The 22,955-nt window shown below is 43.7% G+C and overlaps 1 protein-coding gene across 3 annotated transcripts in view; it reads right to left on the bottom strand.

The window, feature by feature from the left end:
* Positions 1-22,955, bottom strand: part of CFAP54 (cilia and flagella associated protein 54) — a 736,502-nt gene that overhangs the window by 264,375 nt on the left and 449,172 nt on the right. For all 3 annotated transcript variants that reach the window (XM_063927747.1, XM_063927746.1, XM_063927748.1), the window contains exons 48-52: positions 19,537-19,668; positions 19,345-19,398; positions 18,287-18,503; positions 8,763-8,845; positions 8,336-8,505 (exon numbers count right to left, since the gene is read on the bottom strand). In XM_063927747.1, the coding sequence (XP_063783817.1) occupies positions 8,336-8,505; positions 8,763-8,845; positions 18,287-18,503; positions 19,345-19,398; positions 19,537-19,668 (656 nt within the window). The remainder of the gene's footprint in view (positions 1-8,335; positions 8,506-8,762; positions 8,846-18,286; positions 18,504-19,344; positions 19,399-19,536; positions 19,669-22,955) is intronic.

Here is a 22,955-nt window from a genome sequence, read left to right on the forward strand (position 1 = left end):
TCTGGAATGGGTTCTGATGACAGAGATGGAGGCGTAGTTTTCCAAGAACAACATAATCAACAAGCAAAGGCGAGTATCAGAAAACGATCCGATAGCATTGACCATAGAAGGAATTGTGAAGGATTGTTAGCTGAAGAAAACTGTATCTGTCGGCTCTGTAACAATGTCATTGAGGATGGGTGCATAAAGAAATGCCAATCCAGTTTTAATATCCATATGGACCGGCATCCATTGAGTGACTATCACTCCTTAGTGGGTAGTGTGTTAAATAAAACAGATTGTTGGGTATGCTCTCAAGTACCTCAAGGTCATAGCAAATCAGGGCAAGTACCATTTCCTTTAACGTTAGGGGAGGTACTTGAGTTAAGTGGTGGGAGACCGGTGGACAGGAGGTTTAATATCTCCAGCCCTCCTAGTTTGAAGCTCCACCAATACCATGTGGATAGGTCCCTATTATGTTTTAACATCTCCAATCCCCGAAAGCCGGGAAATTGGGAAGTGTCATGGAGTAATCAAACCATGACCTTTTCGCATAGAGCAGATAGAATGCCTACAGATACAGAGCTTATACGCCACATAGCCAGTAGAGGAAAATCTTTCCGGTATAGGTATACCTTAGGAAATAGGATTACGAGAGTTGGAGAGGTATCACCAGGATACTGTGCACATATCGTACAACCTGATACGTGCACTAAGCAGATGGAAGAATTAGGGTTAGGAGATTTCACATGGAAGGTGTGTAATATGGTTATGTCCTACTCCGTCCCATATGTTCTCCCCGATGATGCATATTTCATATGCGGGAGAAAGGCGTATAAGTGGCTTGCCCCAAACTCTGAAGGATTGTGTTATATTGGAAATGTACTGCCTGAAGTAATGACTGTATCACATGACAAAATGAAAGACATACACCGTGTTGCCCAAACTCCTTATACTCACACCCATTACGAGCACGTAGTTAAACGACACCTGATAGAAAGAACAGAGCATCCGGCCTCTGACATGATCCATGAATCCACCGGGATTCAGTTTCTAATCGCGTTAGATATCACTCGCACCGCTAGAGGAGTGTTGAATTATAAATACATATCTGCGCTCGCCAATTTGTTAGATAATATCACTGAAATGTATGATGACACGTTTAGGTATACTGGAAGAGAACTTCAGGCTTATAAAACAGAACTGGTACAGCATAGAATGGTTCTTAATTACCTCACAGCAGTGACAGGCGGATATTGTGTCACACTGGCAACACAATACGGCGTGAAATGTTGCACATATATTACGAATAGCACCGAGGACCCGGTCGAGGTCATAGACCAAAAGATGGACGATATTCTCCAACTGAAGTGGGAATTTCGCAGGAGACACAATCTCACTCTTGCTACTGTAGGTAATGAGCTGACTGGTTGGGTGTCATGGTTGAACCCGCGAAATTGGTTCTCTGGTTTAGGAGACTGGGCTCAAGGAGTCATAATGGATGTTGGGAAGTTTCTCCTATGTATCTTAGGTGTTATCATAACGATCGGTTTGATATTTAGATGCGGTCAGGCTTTAATGAGGTGCAATCGTCGTACTAGGGTAATGAGTTTAAGGAGCAGGGAAACTGTAATTCCAATGGACTTGATTTATGACCCAAATGTAGAAACAATGATGTGATGAAAATGCGATTTCTACGGTCCGTTTCTTTCACCTGTTTTTCCGTTTCCTCCAAGGTAAAAAGACCCACTTGGACGAGGAATTTGATGAGCCGATATACAGACAACAGAGGGATTAAAGAAGAAGTTTTGACAACCTGATACACAGATTTTTGATGAACTATGCCATGGATCCCCAGTTTCCCTAGAAATTTTAAAATCACGCTAGCCCAACACTTTTGTAAATCTATGGACATTGACAGCTTTTGCTCGCACCTTATGGGCAAAAGCACAAAGAAGACTGCATTCAACAGACACCAAACAAGACCTCAATCGACGAATGTACATTTACCTGACATAGAATACCACCGCATTTACCGTAATTATGTCTTTTCTTCATTTCTACAACCCTCAGGTAATGACACACATAGTCGATAGGGAATACAGGCACAGATATCAGCAATCACATATCTCCCCCATTCATGTATCATCAACTAAAATGTGCTCCCCCATTTTGTTACAACCAAAGCCGAAAAGAGCTCGGTAAAGTTTGACAGCCCATCCACAGACCCGTACCACGGGATAAGAAGGAATTCAAATGTATATTTCGCAATACCTCGAAGCTTGATTTAAAACACATACGGCATGATGATACATGACCCCGAAACACAGATTCATACACACATGCTTCTGCTATCTCACTAGGTCATACCCTTTTCCTACCTTCTCCTCTCCTCCCCTACCCAACCATGTAAATGTATTAACCCCTGACATATATTTTTCTCTTTTGAAATGTTTTAGAAGGTGGCAGTTATTATTGACTGCCAAAGGGTGGACTGTCAAAGTCAGAAAAATATCTCTATGCACACTACCATATTTGCACCTCACACAGGTCCGTGCTGCGCATGCGTGCGCTCTCCCGTACGTGCGCATACTCACAGTCGCGGGCACCCGCAGGCGCACGGTATGCGTATTTACGGTAGAGTTTATGTGATCGTAGCGTGCGACTCAATCATTACATATTTTCACTATATAATGTATTTTGTAGATCATGGTCCCTTTGATAGATTCTGAAAGTTTAGTTAACATAGCATGTTCCTGAACAGAGAGATCCCTCTTTGTATTGTACGAAGGGTCTAACAGGGGTCATACAGTGGTGTTTGGTACCCATCGGAAGAGTATTTAAATAGCAATATTCCGGTGTTGGTTTGGAGCGGATTAATCGCTCGTGCGAATAGTTATGGACATAAGAAGTTTATGTCCATTTACTATTATTTGTTCTTATTTAGTCATGCGGCGGGAAACCCAGTATCCCACCCACCTGAACAGTTGGAAGCAGTCACAGCCCACCTGTATGAATCAACCTATGACCTTTTGTTATAATGCGAAGCCGAATTCCTGTGTCCAGTGAACAATGAGATTGTAGGGACCATTGAATTGCATTGTGTGTGGGGCATAAATAGGCAGGCCGACCATATCCAGTTCACTCTCTTCAACGGTTCTCATTGCTGATAATCGGGAGCTGGATATCGAGGCGCATGCGATCGTTTCCCCTTGTGCGTAAGTGTTTCTCCGCAACTATATTGATCTTCTTGTTATTGTGGGCCAATTTCTCTCTCTCTCTCTCTCCTCCTCTTTTTCTCTTATTTTCCCTTAAATAGTAATTGTATTATATTTCCTGTGTAGTTATCTGGTTAGGTAGTCTATGTTATATTGTAGTGTATGATTTGTATTTGTATTAATTCTTTTGCAAGTATAACATTCATAATATATATATATTAGGCGTTGGACCCTAAGCACGGTATCTGTGTAATTCTTATAGTGTTAAGTATTCTCAGAGCGTCGGTGACGCTAGAACAGCTTTAAAGATAATAAGGTTATACTGTGTTGCATTTACACTCTATCATCACACTAAGGTTTTACTGCACAATACACTGTTTATGGTTTAGATACAAAGGTTTAACATTGTGAGCGTCAGCGCCGCTGGTGATCTCCTCGTGGTCCCGAGCGTTCGCTACGCTAGAGCGAATCATTACGTTAGTCAGCAGCCAATAGCGTGCCTGCCAGTGATCTCTTGGCCGTGAGCGAACGTGACGCTTGAGCGTCTCGACTACGGCTAAGCGATTGTTACGCAACGTGCGTACCCTTACGGTACTTCATACGTAGATAGCGTACAGTGTTCTTAGACCTCATAAAGGGTATTATATAAGATAAATATTTAGCTTTATCAGTTTCCATGGAAATGCTTCACTTAGTGCATCTGTTCATTTCAAACAGTAGTGTGCCAGACTTTTTTACTTTTATGGTATGGTGTTTGACGACAACGTGTATGTCCCATATAAAGATAGTGGTTTCTTGGTCATATGTATCAACATACATGAATAGTAGTTCAACGGTTAAGTAGAGATATCATTTTCTACAAACATATCACATTTGCATATGTATTCATGTCTATGTATAGGTGGATATGGGTGTCTGGTTTTCCAGTGTCCGATAGTGTGCTCCAACCTGTAATGATTATTTGACTAGTATGCTGTTGTTAAAGTCAATGTTGAGACCTTTCGGTGCCATGGTTTTGAGATTAAAGATCCATTTTAATTCGTTCCTATCCAATATTTTATTGAAATCCCCACCTCTCCAATTTCTGAGTGGTTTCTCTATTGCTATGAAGAACAAAGTGGTGGGATTTGCCCCATGTACTTCTTTGTAATGTTTTGATACGCTGTGGTTCTCATATCCAATTTTGATGTTTCTTATATGTTCATATATCCTATTTTTTAATGGTCTGATGGTTCTGCCTATATATTCTAGCCCACACGGGCATCTCAGTAGGTATATCACCCCCTTACTTTCACATGAGACTTCATGTCTGATTTTGAATGACTCATTTATCGTGGAGGAGTGGAATTCCTCTATTCTCTTTGTGGTGGTCTTGTGTGTGATCTTGCAGCCTGAGCATTTCCCACAATAGTGAAAGCCCGTATGGTGTTCTGTGTATGGTAACGTAGTTTGTACCTTTGCTGATGGTTTAAGATGGTTCCTTACCAATTTCTGCTTAATGTCAGGGGCTTTCCTGTAGACTATGTGTGGTCTGTCATCCAAGATTTTATTAAGGTCCTCATCTTTCCTTAGTATACTCCAATGTGTTTGCAGTGTCTTCTCTATTTGTTTGGCTGCTCTGTTATATTGGGTTATGAAGTAGATCCTCTCTCCTGGGGAATTCCGTGGTTTAGTTTTGTCCTGTAGTAGTGTTTGTCTGTCTAAGTGTAATGTTTCTGCAAATGCTTTGTCTACCAGTTCGGGGGCGTATTTCTTTTCCAAGAATTGGTCCCCCAGCTGTTTCCCTTGTGTCTTGAAATCACCCACATCTGAGCAATTTCTCCTAATTCTCATGAATTGCCCCTTAGGTATGTTTTGAAGCCATGTGTTGTGGTGTCTGGCTGCCTGAGGAAGAAACTCCGCCCTTTTTACCTCAGAAACTTTTCATAATATTTATACTGGCGGGGGTAGGGCTGTGCCCTTTTTGCCAGTTTATAGAAGTGTTTTTGCTGCCCAGGGTGCCCCCCCGCTCCCTGCACCCTGCAGTGCCTGTGTGTGTGGACAACAATGGCGCGCTGCGCTCCCGCCAGCCGCGCTGTACCTCAGCCATCACTTTTCTTGATAGAAGATCATTCTTCTTATACTCACCTGTCTTCTGACTTCTGGCTCTGTGAGGGGGTTGATGGCGTGCTGTGGGAGTGAGCATCTACACACGGCTAGCGTTCAGTACCCTTCAGGAGCTAATGGTGTCCTGTCAGCCAGAAACAGAGCCATGAAACTCTCCAGGAAGTTGGTTCCTACTTCTGCCCCCTCAGTCCCACGAAGCAGGGAGACTGTTGCCAGCAGTTCTCCCTGAAAACAAAAAACCTAACATAAGTCTTTTCAGAGAAGCTCAGTAGAGCTCCCCAGAGTGTATCCAGTTTGCCTGGGCACATTTCTAAAACTGGGGTCTGGAGGAGGGGCATAGGGGGAGGAGCCAGTTCACACCCTTTGAAAAGTCTTAAGAGTGCCCATGGCTCCTGCGGAAGCGTCTATACCCCATGGTCATGAAGTGGACCCAGCATCCTCTAGGACGTATGAGAATAGCTGACTTCTTACACTTGTGAATATGTTACAGTAGAGGTGTAGAGCACAAGCGGTTTTTAATCCGACCGAACCTAGATATCCCACTTTTGAAAGGAGGAGCAAAGTAACCCACTGCCGTTCCAGTATTCCTGGGTCCAGGGCATCGAGATATACCCACATTAAAACAGCATCACTGGAGGGGTGCTTTTTCACCATTTATTACAAGTCTGTGAGTGCCGCCTCTATTTCTGCTTATATATATATATATATATATATATATATATATATATATATAAACGACAAACCAAATGGAGGCACTCGGAAAGAAGAAGAGACGACACACCGCTGGATAGGTCTATCCAGCGGTGTGTCGTCTCTTCTTCTTTCCGAGTGCCTCCATTTGGTTTGTCGTCTGTATGCTCTGCATGAGGTTGCGCACCGGAACAAGTTGGTCTTATTGAAACTGTGAGTGCCGGACATATGGTATATATATATATATATATATATATTATATAAAAAATGAAGAACAGCGCCCAGGCTAATCCTAAAATTATACACACAAAAGTGAAATAAAATGTGATCAGATAAAAAATATTTTGACACCAACCCACTGCCGTTCCAGTATTCCTGGGTCCAGGGCATCGAGATATACCCACATTAAAACAGCATCACTGGAGGGGTGCTTTTTCACCATTTATTACAAGTCTGTGAGTGCCGCCTCTATTTCTGCTTTTATATATATATATATATATATATATATATATATATATTAACACGGGTACTTGAAATAAGGACTCGCATGGGGTTGGGTTCAGGTGACCGGCAGTTGGGAGACCACCGGTCACCATACAGACGCTGGGATCCCGGTTTTAGATGGTCAACGGAGGGGGCGAGTTCAATAAAGCCCTTTGCTGGCTCGCTTCTACTCCCACTCTATGGGTGTCGTGGATACCCAGGAGTGGGAATAGTCCCTGATGCTTGGCATGCTGATTAGCGGGCTATTAAGCGTTCAGGATCCCGGCATCAGTAATGTGACCGGCGGTCTCCCAATCGCCAGTCACATAACCGCATCCCCTCGCAGGCAGGTATTCCAGTTATAACACAGTGTCTTTACTGGAAGCAGATGATGAGCAGAGTATATTTTGGCTTGGGCCTGGTCACATAGATACATACAGAAAAATAAAAACACAAACACAAAAAGTAATAGCACTTATTGTGCACCATCATCAGTCCTTTGTAGTGGCCAGCAGCCACACACATGCCATGCTCTCCGGCATGGCCAATGTCCATAGTCCCTGGCGCTGCAAACTGATCCCTGCTCACTGGCCCCTAATAGGCATCAGTGCAATGCACTGTGGGTGTTTGGGAGTTTTAAACCCCTCTCCTGCACCTGACTACCTGCTGTCTCTGGGTGAGCTGGAAAACCCTGACCTTTGTTTCCCCAGTTACAGCTGTGCAATTCAGAAAGCCCAGAATCATAAATCTCCACTGCAGGTGCAGAATGTGCAGGTCTTGTTTTCCTCCCTCTGAAAGGGAGCTGATCCCACAGAAATGTGGGCAATTGTGGTGAGACACAAACCCTCTCACCACAATATATATGTAAAATACAATGTATGTATATATTTTATTATTATTATTAGTAGTAGTAGTAGTAGTAGTAGTAGTAGTAGTAGTAGTAGTAGTAGTAGTAGTAGTAGTAGTATTACTACTATTCAGTTGTATTCATATTCCTCTCTTGTGATTATAAGTCCCCTTAGTGCAGAATAAAGTGGTCAGGTTAAAAATCAAATGAAATATAAGAGTGACGAAGTTGGTAATTTAACTTATAGGAAAGGAAGGGAGAATGTAAAGAAAATGGAGTCTGTATACAATCAAGTGTGTGTAGTGCTGTATATGTAAAACTATAAAGGTGATCAAAACAAAAGGTGAGCACAGAGACCCTTGCAACAATGTGTGGAATGAGTGATATAAACTGTTGTCTCAGCCACTACTGCTAAATTATGCAAATGAAGCAGGAGGCATGCATCTGTGATTCGCAGCATTGGATCACTTGTGACCCTCAGGTTACTCAAGATGGCTGGACTGTTCACACTGCTAGGGCCAGGAAATCTGCATTGGAAGATGCAGACCCTGACCTTGGCACGTCTACAAAATGGGGTGACATGTCCCTGTTTTGTATAACGCTGCACTGTGCAACCCACTCCCTGTCCCCAATTGGCTGCAGGCTGTCAATCAGACTGCAGCTTGAGGGTTCGTGTGCGATCATGCAGGACTTGTTCTACACATGCACAAAATAGGTCCTGCGTATGCACAGTACTATAAACATCGGAGATTAACGTAAAACATCAGGTTTTCTATACATCTCTGAACTAGGCCCAGACTTAAGGAAGAAAGAATATATCTTACATGACAAATTGATCATCTAAGTGATATAAGGAAGAGGAATTGATGATATTCTATGATTAAATCACATATTGTCTAGATCCAAAATAGCATTTCTTAATATAAAGAGAAAGTCTTGGATATGTTCCCCCTATTACAGTAGTTGTAAAATCCTTAGTGTACAAACCAGCACTGTCCTGAGTTACATTTACCTTACTGCAGTGTAGTGCCTCTGCTGTGCAATCGTACAGAGCTGCAGTTTTGCCTCAACTGCCACTTCCAGGTCCACGGCAGAACACTCTAAGAGCTGGGAGTTATATTTTTTTTCTAAATCCTTTAGAATGGCTGTTACTCTTCCTTCAGCCTCACTCAACAAAATGTCCTAAATCATAAAAAAAAGAACAACAAAAAACACAAAAACAAAGAAGAATGAAGAAAAGAAGTTGCTCCTCTTAAAATATATATATATATATATATATACAGTAACATTTTACGAATTAACTTAAAAAATAGAGAGTAACTATTTCTCATAGTAATGACATTAATATGCTAAGCCATGTAATGCTTGTCTTCTTTAAGACAGTCAGTATATTTCTTATTCCACAAAAGCAGTAAGCCAACATGAGAATTATAGCTCACCTTTAGCTTTGGTAGTGAGAGGTCTGGTTCAGAAGCTAGTTCCACTGGGGTATCAGCCTTATCGTTAGGATCAATGATATCCGCTTAAATAATATGTACAAAAAATCATGTTCTAGTAGTCATTTGATATACTGATAAATAGTTTCATAAAATATATGATGCTGAATATTTTTCAGAGACTTTATATATTACAGTGACTTTAGCTTCTATCAAAATTCAAATTTATATAATGAAACATATTACTTAAGCTAATTTCAAAAGTTACTGTGCAGTAAAGGCGCTATCAGCAATAATTGCAAGTATGAAACAAAATATATTTAACTGTTCTTTTTAATTACTTTTTTCATTTATTTTATTAAAAATGCACCTCTAAATAACTAATTTTAAAATGCTCAAGATATTGCACTTTCCTAAGCCCAAATATAATGTAATAATAAGTGTATGTAATTTGTGGGTATAGTTCTTCAATGCTTGGTAAATATAGCACACTTTTTGTGATTCCCGGGTAATTATGTTTTTCGTCAATTAAAGCATGATTTCATATTAGTGGCCTTTACTCAGGGCCGTAACTACCTGTGTGCCAGGTGTGTCTGGCACACAGCGCAGTTGCCCTGAGGGCATAACGGCCAGCGGCATGTAATGAGTCAAATTGATTCATTACATGCCGCCTCTGCTGTGTGCCGTGCGCTGCCGCCGCGCTGTGGAGGAGAGAGCAGCGCCGGGCAGCGGAGAAGGAGGAGGAGGGAGGGGGACTGGAGCCGCTGCAGCACAATGTAATTGGTAGTAGCGCCACTGCAGCAGTCCCCTCTCCTTCCGTATTGACTGCCCGGCGCTGCTGTGGATCCCAGTATCCACAGCAGCGCCGGGCAGCCAATACGGAAGGAGAGGGGACAGCTGCAGCGGCGCTTACTACCAATGAAATAGCGCTGCTGCGGCTCCAGTCCCCCTCCCTCCTCCTCCTTCTCCCCTGCCTCCCGAGCTGCCAGCACGAGGAGCCTGACTGCCAGCAGGAGAGATGGTATCTCTCTCTCTCTCTCTCTTGTCTGCCTTTATGTGTAAAAAGGGGGACTGTGCCTGCCGCAATGTGTAAAAAGGGGGACTGTGCCTGCCGCAATGTGTAAAAAGGGGGACTGGCTGCCGTTATGTGTAAAAAGGGGGACGCTGTCTGCCGTAATGTGTAAAAGGGGGGACTGGCTGCCGTTACGTGTAAAAGGGGGGACTGTGCCTGCCGCAATGTGTAAAAAGGGGGACTGGCTGCCGTTATGTGTAAAAAGGGGGACTGTGCCTGCCGCAATGTGTAAAAATGGGGACTGGCTGCTGTTATGTGTAAAAAGGGGACGCTGTCTGCCGCAATGTGTAAAGAGGGACGCTGTCTGCCGTAATGTGTAAAAAGGGGGACTGTGCTTGCCATAATGTGTAAAAAGGGGACGCTGTCTGCCGTAATGTGTAAAAAGGGGACGCTGTCTGCCGTAATGTGTATAAAAAAGGGGACGCTGTCTGCCGTAATGTGTAAAAAGGGGACGCTGTCTGCCGCAATGTGTAAAAAGGGGGACTGGCTGCCGTTATGTGTAAAAAGGGGGACTTTGCCTGCTGCAATGTGTAAAAGGGGGAATGGCTGCCGTAATGTGTAAAAAGGGGGACTGTGCCTGCCGTAATGTGTAAAAAGGGGACGCTGTCTGCCGTAATGTGTAAAAAATAAGAATTTACTCACCGGTAATTCTATTTCTCGTAGTCCGTAGTGGATGCTGGGAACTCCGTAAGGACCATGGGGAATAGACGGGCTCCGCAGAAGACTGGGCACTCTAAAAGAAAGATTAGGTACTATCTGGTGTGCACTGGCTCCTCCCTCTATGCCCCTCCTCCAGACCTCAGTTAAGGAAACTGTGCCCGGAAGAGCTGACACAACAAGGAAAGGATTTGGAATCCAGGGTAAGACTCATACCAGCCACACCAATCACACCGTACAACTTGTGATAACCATACCCAGTTAACAGTATGAACAACAACTGAGCCTCAGTAACAGATGGCTCAGAACAATAACCCTTTAGTTAAGCAATAACTATATACATGTATTGCAGAGAGTCCGCACTTGGGACGGGCGCCCAGCATCCACTACGGACTACGAGAAATAGAATTACCGGTGAGTAAATTCTTATTTTCTCTGACGTCCTAGTGGATGCTGGGAACTCCGTAAGGACCATGGGGATTATACCAAAGCTCCCAAACGGGCGGGAGAGTGCGTATGACTCTGCAGCACCGCATGAGCAAACTCAAGGTCCTCCTCAGCCAGGGTATCAAACTTGTAGAACTTAGCAAACTTGTTTGACCCCGACCAAAAAGCAGCTCGGCAAAGCTGTAAAGCCGAGACCCCTCGGGCAGCCGCCCAAGAAGAGCCCACCTTCCTTGTGGAATGGGCTTTCACCATTTTGGATGCGGCAATCCAGCCGCAGAGTGAACCAGCTGAATCGTGCTATAGATCCAGCGAACAATAGTCTGCTTCGAAGCAGGAGCGCCAACCTTGTTGGCTGCATACAGAATAAACAGCGAGTCAGACTTTCTGACTCCCGCCTATCTGGAAACATAAATTTTCAAAGCCCGGACTACGTCCAGCAACTTGGAATCCTCCAAGTCCCTAGTAGCCGCAGGCACCACAATAGGCTGGTTCAAATGAAACGATGATACCACCCTAGGAAGAAATTGGGGACGAGTCCTCAATTCTGCCCTGTCCATATGGAAGATCAGATAAGGGTTTTTACATGACAAAACCGCCAATACTGACACACGCCTAGACGAAGCTAAGGCCAATAGCATGACCACTTTCCATGTGAGATATTTTAGCTCCATGGTCTTAAGTGGCTCAAACCAGTGGGATTTCAGGAAATCCAACACAACGTTAAGATCCCAAGGTGCCACCGGTGGCACAAAAGGAGGCTGAATATGCAGCACCCCCGGAACAACGTCTGAACTTCAGGCAGTGAAGCCAGTTCATTTTTAGAGAAAATGTATAGGGCCGAAATCTTGACCTTTATGGATCCTAATTTTAGGCCCATAGTCACTCCTGACTGTAGGAAGTGCAGGAATCGACCCCGCTGGAATTCCTCTGTAGGGCCTTCCCGGCCTCACACCAAGCAACCTATTTTCGCCATATACAGTGAAAAAGTCTTGCTGTCACGTCTTTCCTAGCCTTTATCAGCGTAGGAATAACTGCATCCGGAATGCCCTTTTCCGCTAGGATCCGGCGTTCAACCGCCATGCCGTCAAATGCAGCCGCGGTAAATTTTGGAACAGACAGGGTCCCTGTTGCAACATGTCCTGTCTGAGAGGCAGAAGCCCTGAGTCCTCTGAGAGCATTTCCTGCAGCTCCGGGTACAGAGTCCTTCTTGGCCAATTCGGAGCAAAGAATATTGTTTTCACTCCTCCTTTTATTACAATTCTCAGCCCTTGGGTATGAGAGGAAGAGGAGGGAATACAGAGACCGACTGGAACACCCACGGTGTTACTAGTGCGACCACAGCTATCACCTGAGGGTCCCTTGACCCGGTGTAAAACCTTTTTTTAGCTTTTTATTGAGGTGGGACGCCATCTAGTCCACCTTAGGCAGTTCCCATCAATTTGCAAACTGCATGAAGACTTCCTGATGAAGTCCCCACTTTCCCGGGTGGAGGTCATGCCTGCTGAGGAAGTCTGCTTCCCAGATGTCCACTCCCGGAACGAACACTGCTGACAGTGCGCTTACTTGATTCTCCGCCCAGCGAAGAATTCTGGTGGCTTCTACCCTCGCCACCCTGCTCCTTGTGCCGCCTTGGCGGTTTACATGAACCCCTGCGGTCTGACTGGATTAGAACCGGTTGGTCGCGAAGCAGGATCTCCGCTTGACTTAGGGCGTTGTATATGGCCCTTAGTTCCAGGATATTGATGTGAAGGCAAGTCAGTTGACTTGACCACAGACCTTGGAAATTTCTTCCCTGTGTAACTGCCCCCCACCCTCGGAGGCTTGCATCCGTGGTCACCAGGATCCAGTCCTGAATGCCGAATCTGCGGCCCTCGAGAAGGTGAGCACTCTGCAGCCACCACAGGAGAGACACCCTGGCCCTGGGGGATAGGGTGATTAACCGATGCCTCTGAAGAGGTGATCCGGACCACTTGTCCAGTAAGTCCCATTGGAAGGTCCTCGCATGGAACCTGCCTAAGGGGATGGCCTCGTATGATGCCACCATCCTTCCCAGGACTCGAGTGCAGTGATGCACTGACACCTGTTTTGGTTTTAATAGATTCCTGACCAGTGTCATGAGCTCCTGAGCTCTCTCTATCGGGAGATAACCCTTTTCTGGTCTGTGTCTAGGATCGTGCCTAGGAGAGGCAGATGAGCTGTAGGAAACAACTGCGACTTTGGAATATATAGAATCCAGCCGTGTTGCCGTTACACTTCCAGAGAAAGTGATACGCTGTTCAGCAACTGCTCTATTGATCTCGCTTTTATGAGGAGATCGTCCAAGTATGTGATAATAGTGACACCTTGCTTCCACAGGAACACAATCATATGCGCCATTACCATGGTGAATATTCTCAGGGCCGTGGAGAGACCAAACGGCAACATCTGAAATTGGTAATGACAATCCCGTACCGCAATTCTGAGGTACGCCTAATGAGGTGGATAAATGGGGACCTGAAGGTATGGATCCCTTATGTCCCGATTCACAATAAAGTCTCCCCCTTTTTAGGCTTGCACTGACCGCTCTTAGCGATTCCATCTTAAACTTGAACCTTCGCTGGTATATGTTCAGGGATTTTTAATTCAATATGGGTCTGACCGAACCGTCTGGTTTCGTGATTACAACATGGTCTAATAATAACACCCTCTTGTTGAAGGAGGGGACCCTTGACCACCACCTGTTAAAGATACAATTTGTGAATTGCAGATAACACTGGCTCCCTCTCTTGGGGGGAAGCCCGCAGGGCCGTCGGTGAGGGGGCATCTTCTCACAGTCCAGCTTGTATCCCTGAGACACAATATCTATTGCCCAGGGATCGAACAGGGAGTGAACCCACTTGTGGCTGAACTTACGAAGGCATGTCCCCACCGGGCCTAGCTCCGCCTGTGGAGCCCCAGCGACATTGGTGGATTTTTGTAGGGGCCGGGGAGGACTTCTTTTCCTGGGAACTAGCTGCCCGGCTCTGACAAGAAAGGACGCCCCTCAGACTTTCTTGTTTCTTTATACGAAAGGCTGCATTTAATAATGTCGTGCTTTCTTAGGCTGTGCAGGAATATAAGGCAAACTAGCAGAATTACCAGCTATAGCTGTGGAGACCAGGCCCGAGAACCCTTCTCCACACAATCCTCAGCCTTCCATATGCCTCTTAAGTCGGCATCATCTGTCCAATGCATATTCTACAGGACACGTCAAGCAGAGATCGACATAGCTTTGACTCTAGGACCCAGTATACTCATGTCTCTTTGGGCATGCTTTATAACTATATATCTATCACTTAAGACAGCATCTTTAATATATTTATATTGCATACTATGGTCTCATCTCTGCTGATAAGGTACCTGTCCACGCTGCCACAGCGCTATAAACCCATGCCGACACAATCGCCGGTCTGGGTAGTATACTAGAATGTGCACGCTATCTGCAGGATCCCTGAGTATAGCAAGTGCTACCGTCTGTGCAAACAGGACACCCCAGGGGAAGATTCTCAACATATCCTGGCCCTAGTGGGGAAAGGATACAGCCTAAGAATTCTCTTGTGGGAAGCTGCCGTCTCTTGTCTGGAGATTCCCGCTCTTTTTCCTCATGAGAGGAGGGAAATTTACCTCAGCATTCTTCCCCTTAAACATGTGTACTCTCGTGTCAGGGACAGATGAGTCATCAGTGATATGCAAATCATCTATTATTTCAATAATCATATATTGAATACCTTATAGCCATCTTGGCTGTAACTTTGCATTATCGTAGTCGACAGTGGAGTTAAACTCCATGTCGATACCAGTGTTTGTTATTATGGATAGTGAGCATTGAGAGACTCTGAAGGTCTCTGTGACATAGGGACAGACATGGGTAGATTTCCTGTCTGTTCCCTAACGTTTTGTGCAATAAATTCACCTTAGCACTTACACATATCCAAACAGGTGTCGGCGTTGTCGACGGAGACACCCTCTCACACACATATCCGCTCTATCACCTCCTTAGAGGAGCCTTTTACCTCAGACATGTAGACACACGCGTACCGACACACCACACACACAGGGGATGCTCTATTTGAGGACAGTTCCCCCACAAGGCCCTTTGGAGAGACAGAGAGAGAGTATGCCAGCACACACCCCAGCGCTATATAACCCAGGGATTACACTACAACTCAGTGTTTACCCAGTAGCTGCTGTATATACACATTTTTGCGCCTAAATTTATGTGCCCCCCCCCCCCCCCTCTCTTTTCACCCTTTGTGTACCAGGATACTGCCGGGGAGAGCCTGGGGAGCTTCCTTCCAGCGGAGCTGTGAAGAGAAAATGGCGCTGGTGTGCTGAGGAAATAGGCCCGGCCCCCTCAGCTGCGGGCTTCTGTCCTGTTTCTGACTAAAAATGGCGGGGGTTTTACACATATACAGTTTTCCAGACTGTATTATGTGTATATATTGCCAAAAGGTATACTTATTGCTGCCCAGGGCGCCCCCCCCCCCAGCGCCCTGCACCCTACAGTGACCGGAGTGTGTGGTGTGCAGTGGGAGCAATGGCGCACAGCTGCAGTGCTGTGCGCTACCTTAATGAAGACCGGAGTTTTCTGCCGCCGATTTTATCTCCTTCTTCTGTCTTCTGGCTCTGCAAGGGGGACGGCGGCGCGGCTCCGGGAACGGACGATCGAGGTCAGGCCCTGTGTTCGAACCCTCTGGAGCTAATGGTGTCCAGTAGCCTAAGAAGCACAAGCTAGCTGCACGCAGGTAGGTTTGCTTCTCTCCCCTCAGTCCCACGTAGCAGTGAGTCTGTTGCCAGCAGATCTCACTGAAAATAAAAAACCTAACAAATACTTTCTTTCTAGCAAGCTCAGGAGAGCCCACTAGGTGCATCCAGCTCTGGCCGGGCACAGATTCTAACTGAGGTCTGGAGGAGGGGCATAGAGGGAGGAGCCAGGGCACACCAGATGGTACCTAATCTTTCTTTTAGAGTGCCCAGTCTCCTGCGGAGCCCGTCTATTCCCCATGGTCCTTACGGAGTTCCCAGCATCCACTAGGACGTCAGAGAAAGGGGACGCTGTCTGCCGTAATGTGTAAAAAGGGGACGCTGTCTGCCGTAATGTGTAAAAAGGGGGACTGTGCTTGCCATAATGTGTAAAAAGGGGACGCTGTCTGCCGTAATGTGTAAAAAGGGGACGCTGTCTGCCGTAATGTGTATAAAAAAGGGGACGCTGTCTGCCATAATGTGTAAAAAGGGGACGCTGTCTGCCGCAATGTGTAAAAGGGGGAATGGCTGCTGTAATGTGTAAAAAGGGGGACTGTGCCTGCCGTAATGTGTAAAAAGGGGACGCTGTCTGCCGTAATGTGTAAAAAGGGGACGCTGTCTGCCGTAATGTGTAAAAAGGGGGACTGTCTGCTGTAATGTATAAAAGGGGCTCTACCTGGTGTAGTGGCACTACCGAGCAGCATAATTTGAATAATGGAGACTACTGTGCACCGTAGTATGGATTGGTATTATTTTGTGACCACGCCCCATCCCCATGAAGCCACGCCCCTATATATTTTCCGCGCGCTTACAGCACGCACTGCCCCTATCTTACATGGGGGGGCGCCAATGCCGTTTCTTGCACATAGCGCTAAAATGCCTAGTTACGACACTGCCTTTACTGTATGCTCTTTAGCAACTTTTACTGTATCTTTCTGGTTCGTTGGCTTTGGGTCTTCTAAAAAGATATTGGATAGTATGTTCACAGAAAGGTAATTGATGGCGCATTGTAGGACAATTAACATGTCATCTATGCCGAAATGGCACATTGTAGGACAATTAACATGTCAACTATGGGGTATATTCAATAAGAGTCAGATCCATTCCGCCATGCAGTTGTCGGAATGGATCCGACAACCTCTATTTAATGGACGGCCAAATCCGATTGTCGAATGGCCGTACACAGGATCCTGTGCTGCCGCTGCTGTCAGTGGCTGCGGATGCGCTGACAGCAGCGGCCAGGGGTGCAGATGGCGGCGGCCGTGAGTGGGACGGCGGCGGGGGTAAGCTGGGCAGGGGGGGGAGCAGAGATCGACAGCTGGAGCTGGCTGCGGGGGCACATGTCTGGGTAGGCGCTGCAGGGAGAGAGGTGCCTGCGGGCGGCTGGGGGAGCTGAGATCTATGGCCGGCGGGGGGAGATCGCTGCGGGGGGACATGTCTGCGGCGGCAGGGGGAGGCGCTGCAGGGAGAGAGGTGCATGTCCCCCCACAGCCAGCTCCCCCCGCCGGGCTGTTGATCTCGGCTCCCCCAGCCGCCCGCAGCACCGCTTGTCTCCTCACCTCAATCCGACTTGTTTTCAAGTCGGATTCAGTTTGTCGGAAAGGGGGCCAAAATCTGTCGGATTTGGCCCCATTTCCGACAGAAGCACATGGATCGGCGGCTGTTCCACCGATCCACGTGTTTTCCGACAAGTCGGGAATTCCCGACTTGTCGGGAAAAATCAGCCCCTATTGAATAGGTCGGAACCCCTTCCGACCTATTTCTGTCGGAAGCTGCCATCTTTCCGACAAGACGGCAGCTTCCGACAGTTATTGAATACACCCCTATGCCTAAATTACATTACGGCAGTGGTGAAAAGTACACAAGGAAACCAGGGAGATCAAGCAATGTATTTAATAGAGGATATAGTTGTAAAATTTCGTCCATCAAATTGTCAAGACCATATTACCAACATTGTTACAATGTCGACAGACAACAGACAACATGCAGATTTCCCTAAATGTTGACAGGTGAAATGTTGACATTGTCAGAATATCAACATTAAGGTTAGGCTGCTGGTGGGAGGTTTAGGGTTAGGCAGCCAATGGGAGGGTTAGGGTTGGGCCTAAGGGGAGGTTAGGGTTAGGCTGCAGGAGAGAGGTAGAGTAAGGAAGAAGGTTAGGGGAAAGGGATGGGGAATAATATCAGAACACCAAAGGATCATAGGTCTGACCCAAAAGTGACGGTAACTTAACCGCTAGTTCCAAGAAGACGCTGCTGGAGTGTCTTCCAAGAATAGGTATATCATAGCTAGGCCAACAGGGATGATATGTCACTGTCTACATGATGAATGTCACATGTTCAGCTTCGACATTATCACCATGTTGATATTCTCATCATGACATGATAAATGTCAACATTATGAATGTCGATATCATTCCACACCCATTTATCAGAAGTTGTAAGAAGGCATCATCACATCAATAAATTAAAGTTGTCTGAAGGTATAAAACCATTTAAAAGAACAGCACGTTGATAAAATACTTAAGGAAAAGAAGTTTAACAATAGTAACATTTGGCAGAGTGTAGAAATAGCCATTTAAGTGGTTACCTAATGAGCCAGTCTCCTGGGTTTCACTTTGAGGCTCTGTGCTGCTCCCGGTCGCACAATTACTAGGCTTCTTCACTACTTCAGGGATGGCATTAATTGTTGAAGACAGTTTTAGGATGAAATGTGTTTTAGCCAGTACCAGCTTGTCTATGGTTGTTTTCTCACACAAGGAAAGTAGACATGCATTAGGCTTTCTGTTGAGGATCTCTTCTACAGCCTGTAATTTAAATATAGTTTATAAAAGTATTGCTTCGGATAAACATTTTTGAAACATTGCTATGTTTAGAAGTTTCACTAACACTATATAACGTATTTTAACATTAACATCAACATTCTAACTTATTGTGCTTCTTGCAGAATATTTACCTGGAAGGCTTCCTATTAGGCTGTGGCCCTCCAATTAAATGAGCCTTAAGCACTACTAGTAAAGCCTTAGAGACAAGAAATGCACCTCCAGGGAACAGTTATGAAGCGCTAGATGTTGCTGCAAGGCTACAGGAAAGTTCAAACTTTCTTCATTTTAGTAACAAAAGCTCCAGGGTAAACCTAGACCTGACAACAGACAATGCTGGAAATATCTAAGCAAAGTCTTTATCCAGAGACTAAACTTTGTATTTCTCTATAATATTACTTACTAAAGCCATTTACAAAGTTAATTACAAACTTAATGAGTGAGCAACTCTCATCACTGTCTTTAAAATATACAGAATTGTTATATTATGTAGTTAGCATATTGTGAACACATCTTACATCAGTATTTTCAGTATTTAAGCTGTGTATTAGTAATAGGTAAAGAAGAAGTAATACGATTCAGTAATACATGACAACACTGTTCCCTAATAAATGAAGCAATCAATAAATAAACAAGTGTTAAAATCAAGGTACTTTAATAAAACCATATACAGGGTAACAGTATGTTGAGCTGAGATTTTCAACCTCTCAAGGTGGAGCAACAGAAATCACAACAAATGTAGAGGATACAGGTAAGCATTTCAAAGTTAAACCTTTTTTAATGCAAGATGTATAGATGCACCTGGGATGCTATGTTTTTACAATACCTGTATGTTTTCAATGCAGAGAAGGGTATTTGAGGATGAGAAATTCACATTTCCCTAAAATAAAAGTGTACAGTTATAAAGACAGATAAATAAAACAGGCAGTATCAGTTGGATCATTAAATCCAGTGTACTAGTGCTCTATTACTTACACACCATATCAGATACTGTAAGCAAAAAATAAAGTAAAATTACATGGTTTATAAGAGGTGATTTAGCAGGTGTGAATCCTTGGAGTGCTTTTATCGGGATTCGTATTCCAATATTGAGGAGAAAAAGTTCATGGAAAGCTTCAGTAAACAAGTAGAGATCTGTGAGGACTTTAACCTAAAGGGAGATAATAATGCAAGGAGTTAGAACACTTCGACAGAAAAACTACTTGTGTAATAAAAAAGCATTTGATACATTTTTTTTATTTTCAATATTCTATTACAATGCAAGACACATTTTTTTTGTAACTACAGTCCTATTATTTTAATATATATCTACACACATACATATGTGCATGTGTGTGTGTGTGTGTGTGTGTGTGTGTGTGTGTGTGTGTGTGTATATATATATATATATATATATATATATATATACACACACACACAGACTCTCTATCTATCTATCTATCTATCTATCTATCTATCTATCTATCGTTCAACAATTACTTACAAATGTGAACAAAGCAGTAAAAGAACAGTAATAAAACAAGACTGGGTAATAATAAACAGGTTCAAGGATAAGGGGAAAGGGATATAACCCTCTGCACTGGACTTGTATTTGAGTTGGTAGTACTAATAATCAAATAGCAAAAGAAGCCCCAATTTCCATATTATCAATTAATTTATAATATTTTGTGGGGGTGCCGCCATAGACAATAAGTTGAAGAAGAGATACTGAAAGGGAAAGGATTGTCTCTTTGTTGGCGCACTTTATGAGAGAAAGATATGTATACTTAAAATATAACTTTTAATTACGATTTGTTAAAAATACCTGAGAACGTGAAAAATTATAAGACAACAATCACAAACAATACATAAATTGAAACAAAATGTAATAAAAGATAGGAATATTATTATCTTACCTATGTGTCCATATTATGTTTATACCTTTAATGATTGCTTGAATATATCTCACTGCAGTTTAAGATAAACCACAAATTGTTAGTTGCTCAAAACAATTCTTAATTTATTGGAATACTTTTATCAATTCGAATCATGAGCAGGTGTGGTTTTATAACCAGTAATCATACCGTGGTTAAATCTTTATTTGGTTTTGCACGTGTCATGGGACCAAACTACATCTATCCTGCACCCAGGATCAATGAGCATTCATTGCCACATGTAATTTGACAAATATGGCTCATTGATGGCCCTTTTCTTTCTGGCACACAGGATACTGTAATCTATAATTGTTACAGTACAGTCATAGGTGCATAATAATTGTTGGTATTGAAAATTGAAGATTGCTCATTCTGCACTCCTGTTATTATGTACACTATAACAGTTGTGACTGGAGCTAAGGAGTTCTATAACATTTACTCCGTCATCCAATCGTATGCACCATTGAAATGTGTCTATATAATATGCTGATTTAATGGCACAGTATTTATTCGCATATAAGATATCACTATGCTTATCTTATTGCATTAAACCTTGTGCACACTCCTCTTATAAATTTTACCTACAGATTAGTTTACAGAGGGCATGTGTGAAATGTCCACGGCCTGAATACTAAGTTGTTTCAATGATGCAGATTAGTTCAATTATGACTATCTCATCAAACAGCTGCTCTATTGCTAACTTATAAATGAAGAGCATATGTATTCAAAGCTTTCTGCAATGTATATTCTTGTTTCGAGGCACGTTCAGTCTAAATACTGTGCTGGTTTAATACAGCAGAGTTAGCTCATTCATGTCTCCCTCTTGTAACTGTTAAGTTGCTTTTTTACAAGTTGCAACCATCCATAGCTTTTATAATGTTGCTACAATCATTGCAACAGTTACAGCTAGGAGCTGTGGAATCTTCTTTCCCTGATTAGAGATGGACTACTGGATTCATGCTTCATATGAGAAATCCTACAGAGAATGACTGTGTATTATTGATTAGTTAAATGCTATTTCACCTAATGAGTTTACTGATAATTAGGTAGAAGTATGCTGTATTACCATATACGTTTTGTTACACATTAATACTACAATCTGCATTAATTGTGCCTGTGCACTGTGCCGATTTAAATGGACAAACAGATATCAGTAGGCTTGTGCTTGTGCACTGTGCCGATTTAAATGGACAACAAATGCCAGTGAGCTATATCTGCATAATAAACTGGCTCAATTGATTCAAGTGTGCTGGCACTGATATACTGAGCTACTAGCTCTAACACATTTTAAGCATGCGAATACCACTTCAGAACTAATTGATTAAATGCTACTCCACCTGATGAATTTACTAATAATTAGGTAGAAATGAGCAATGTTACCATGTACGTTTGTTGTACATTGATACTACAGCCTGCATTAATTGTGCATATGCACTATGCCGATTTAAATGGACAAACAGATATCTGTAGGCTATGTCTGCATAATAAACTGGCTCGATTGTTTAGAGTGTGCCGGTACCGATATACTGAGCTACTAGCTCTAACACATTTTAAGCATACAAGTTCCACTGCTGAACTAATCTCAATCAGTGCGTTTTATCGCATTGGGCCATGGACTTATTCAACACCCTTAACTGTGATCATATCCCATGTATTGTGCACGATTTTCACCCAACTACAGTAAGTATCAAACACATTATCATTTGTACATTTGTTATTGCGGACACATAGTGAATGAGCCGGCGTGCTAGCGCCGCTCTAAAGCGCCCACGTGCACGTTTTCACGTGATGAAGCTTACGTGAAACGTGCACGTGGGCGTTTTAGAGCGGCGCTAGCACGCCGGCTCATTCACTATGTGTCCGCAATAACAAATGTACAAATGATAATGTGTTTGATACTTACTGTAGTTGGGTGAAAATCGTGCACAATACATGGGATATGATCACAGTTAAGGGTGTTGAATAAGTCCATGGCCCAATGCGATAAAACGCACTGATTGAGATTAGTTCAGCAGTGGAACTTGTATGCTTAAAATGTGTTAGAGCTAGTAGCTCAGTATATCGGTACCGGCACACTCTAAACAATCGAGCCAGTTTATTATGCAGACATAGCCTACAGATATCTGTTTGTCCATTTAAATCGGCATAGTGCATATGCACAATTAATGCAGGCTGTAGTATCAATGTACAACAAACGTACATGGTAACATTGCTCATTTCTACCTAATTATTAGTAAATTCATCAGGTGGAGTAGCATTTAATCAATTAGTTCTGAAGTGGTATTCGCATGCTTAAAATGTGTTAGAGCTAGTAGCTCAGTATATCAGTGCCAGCACACTTGAATCAATTGAGCCAGTTTATTATGCAGATATAGCTCACTGGCATTTGTTGTCCATTTAAATCGGCACAGTGCACAAGCACAAGCCTACTGATATCTGTTTGTCCATTTAAATCGGCACAGTGCACAGGCACAATTAATGCAGATTGTAGTATTAATGTGTAACAAAACGTATATGGTAATAC

This window comes from Pseudophryne corroboree, chromosome 6, assembly GCF_028390025.1.
Source record: "Pseudophryne corroboree isolate aPseCor3 chromosome 6, aPseCor3.hap2, whole genome shotgun sequence".
NCBI classification, from domain to species: Eukaryota; Metazoa; Chordata; class Amphibia; order Anura; family Myobatrachidae; genus Pseudophryne; species Pseudophryne corroboree.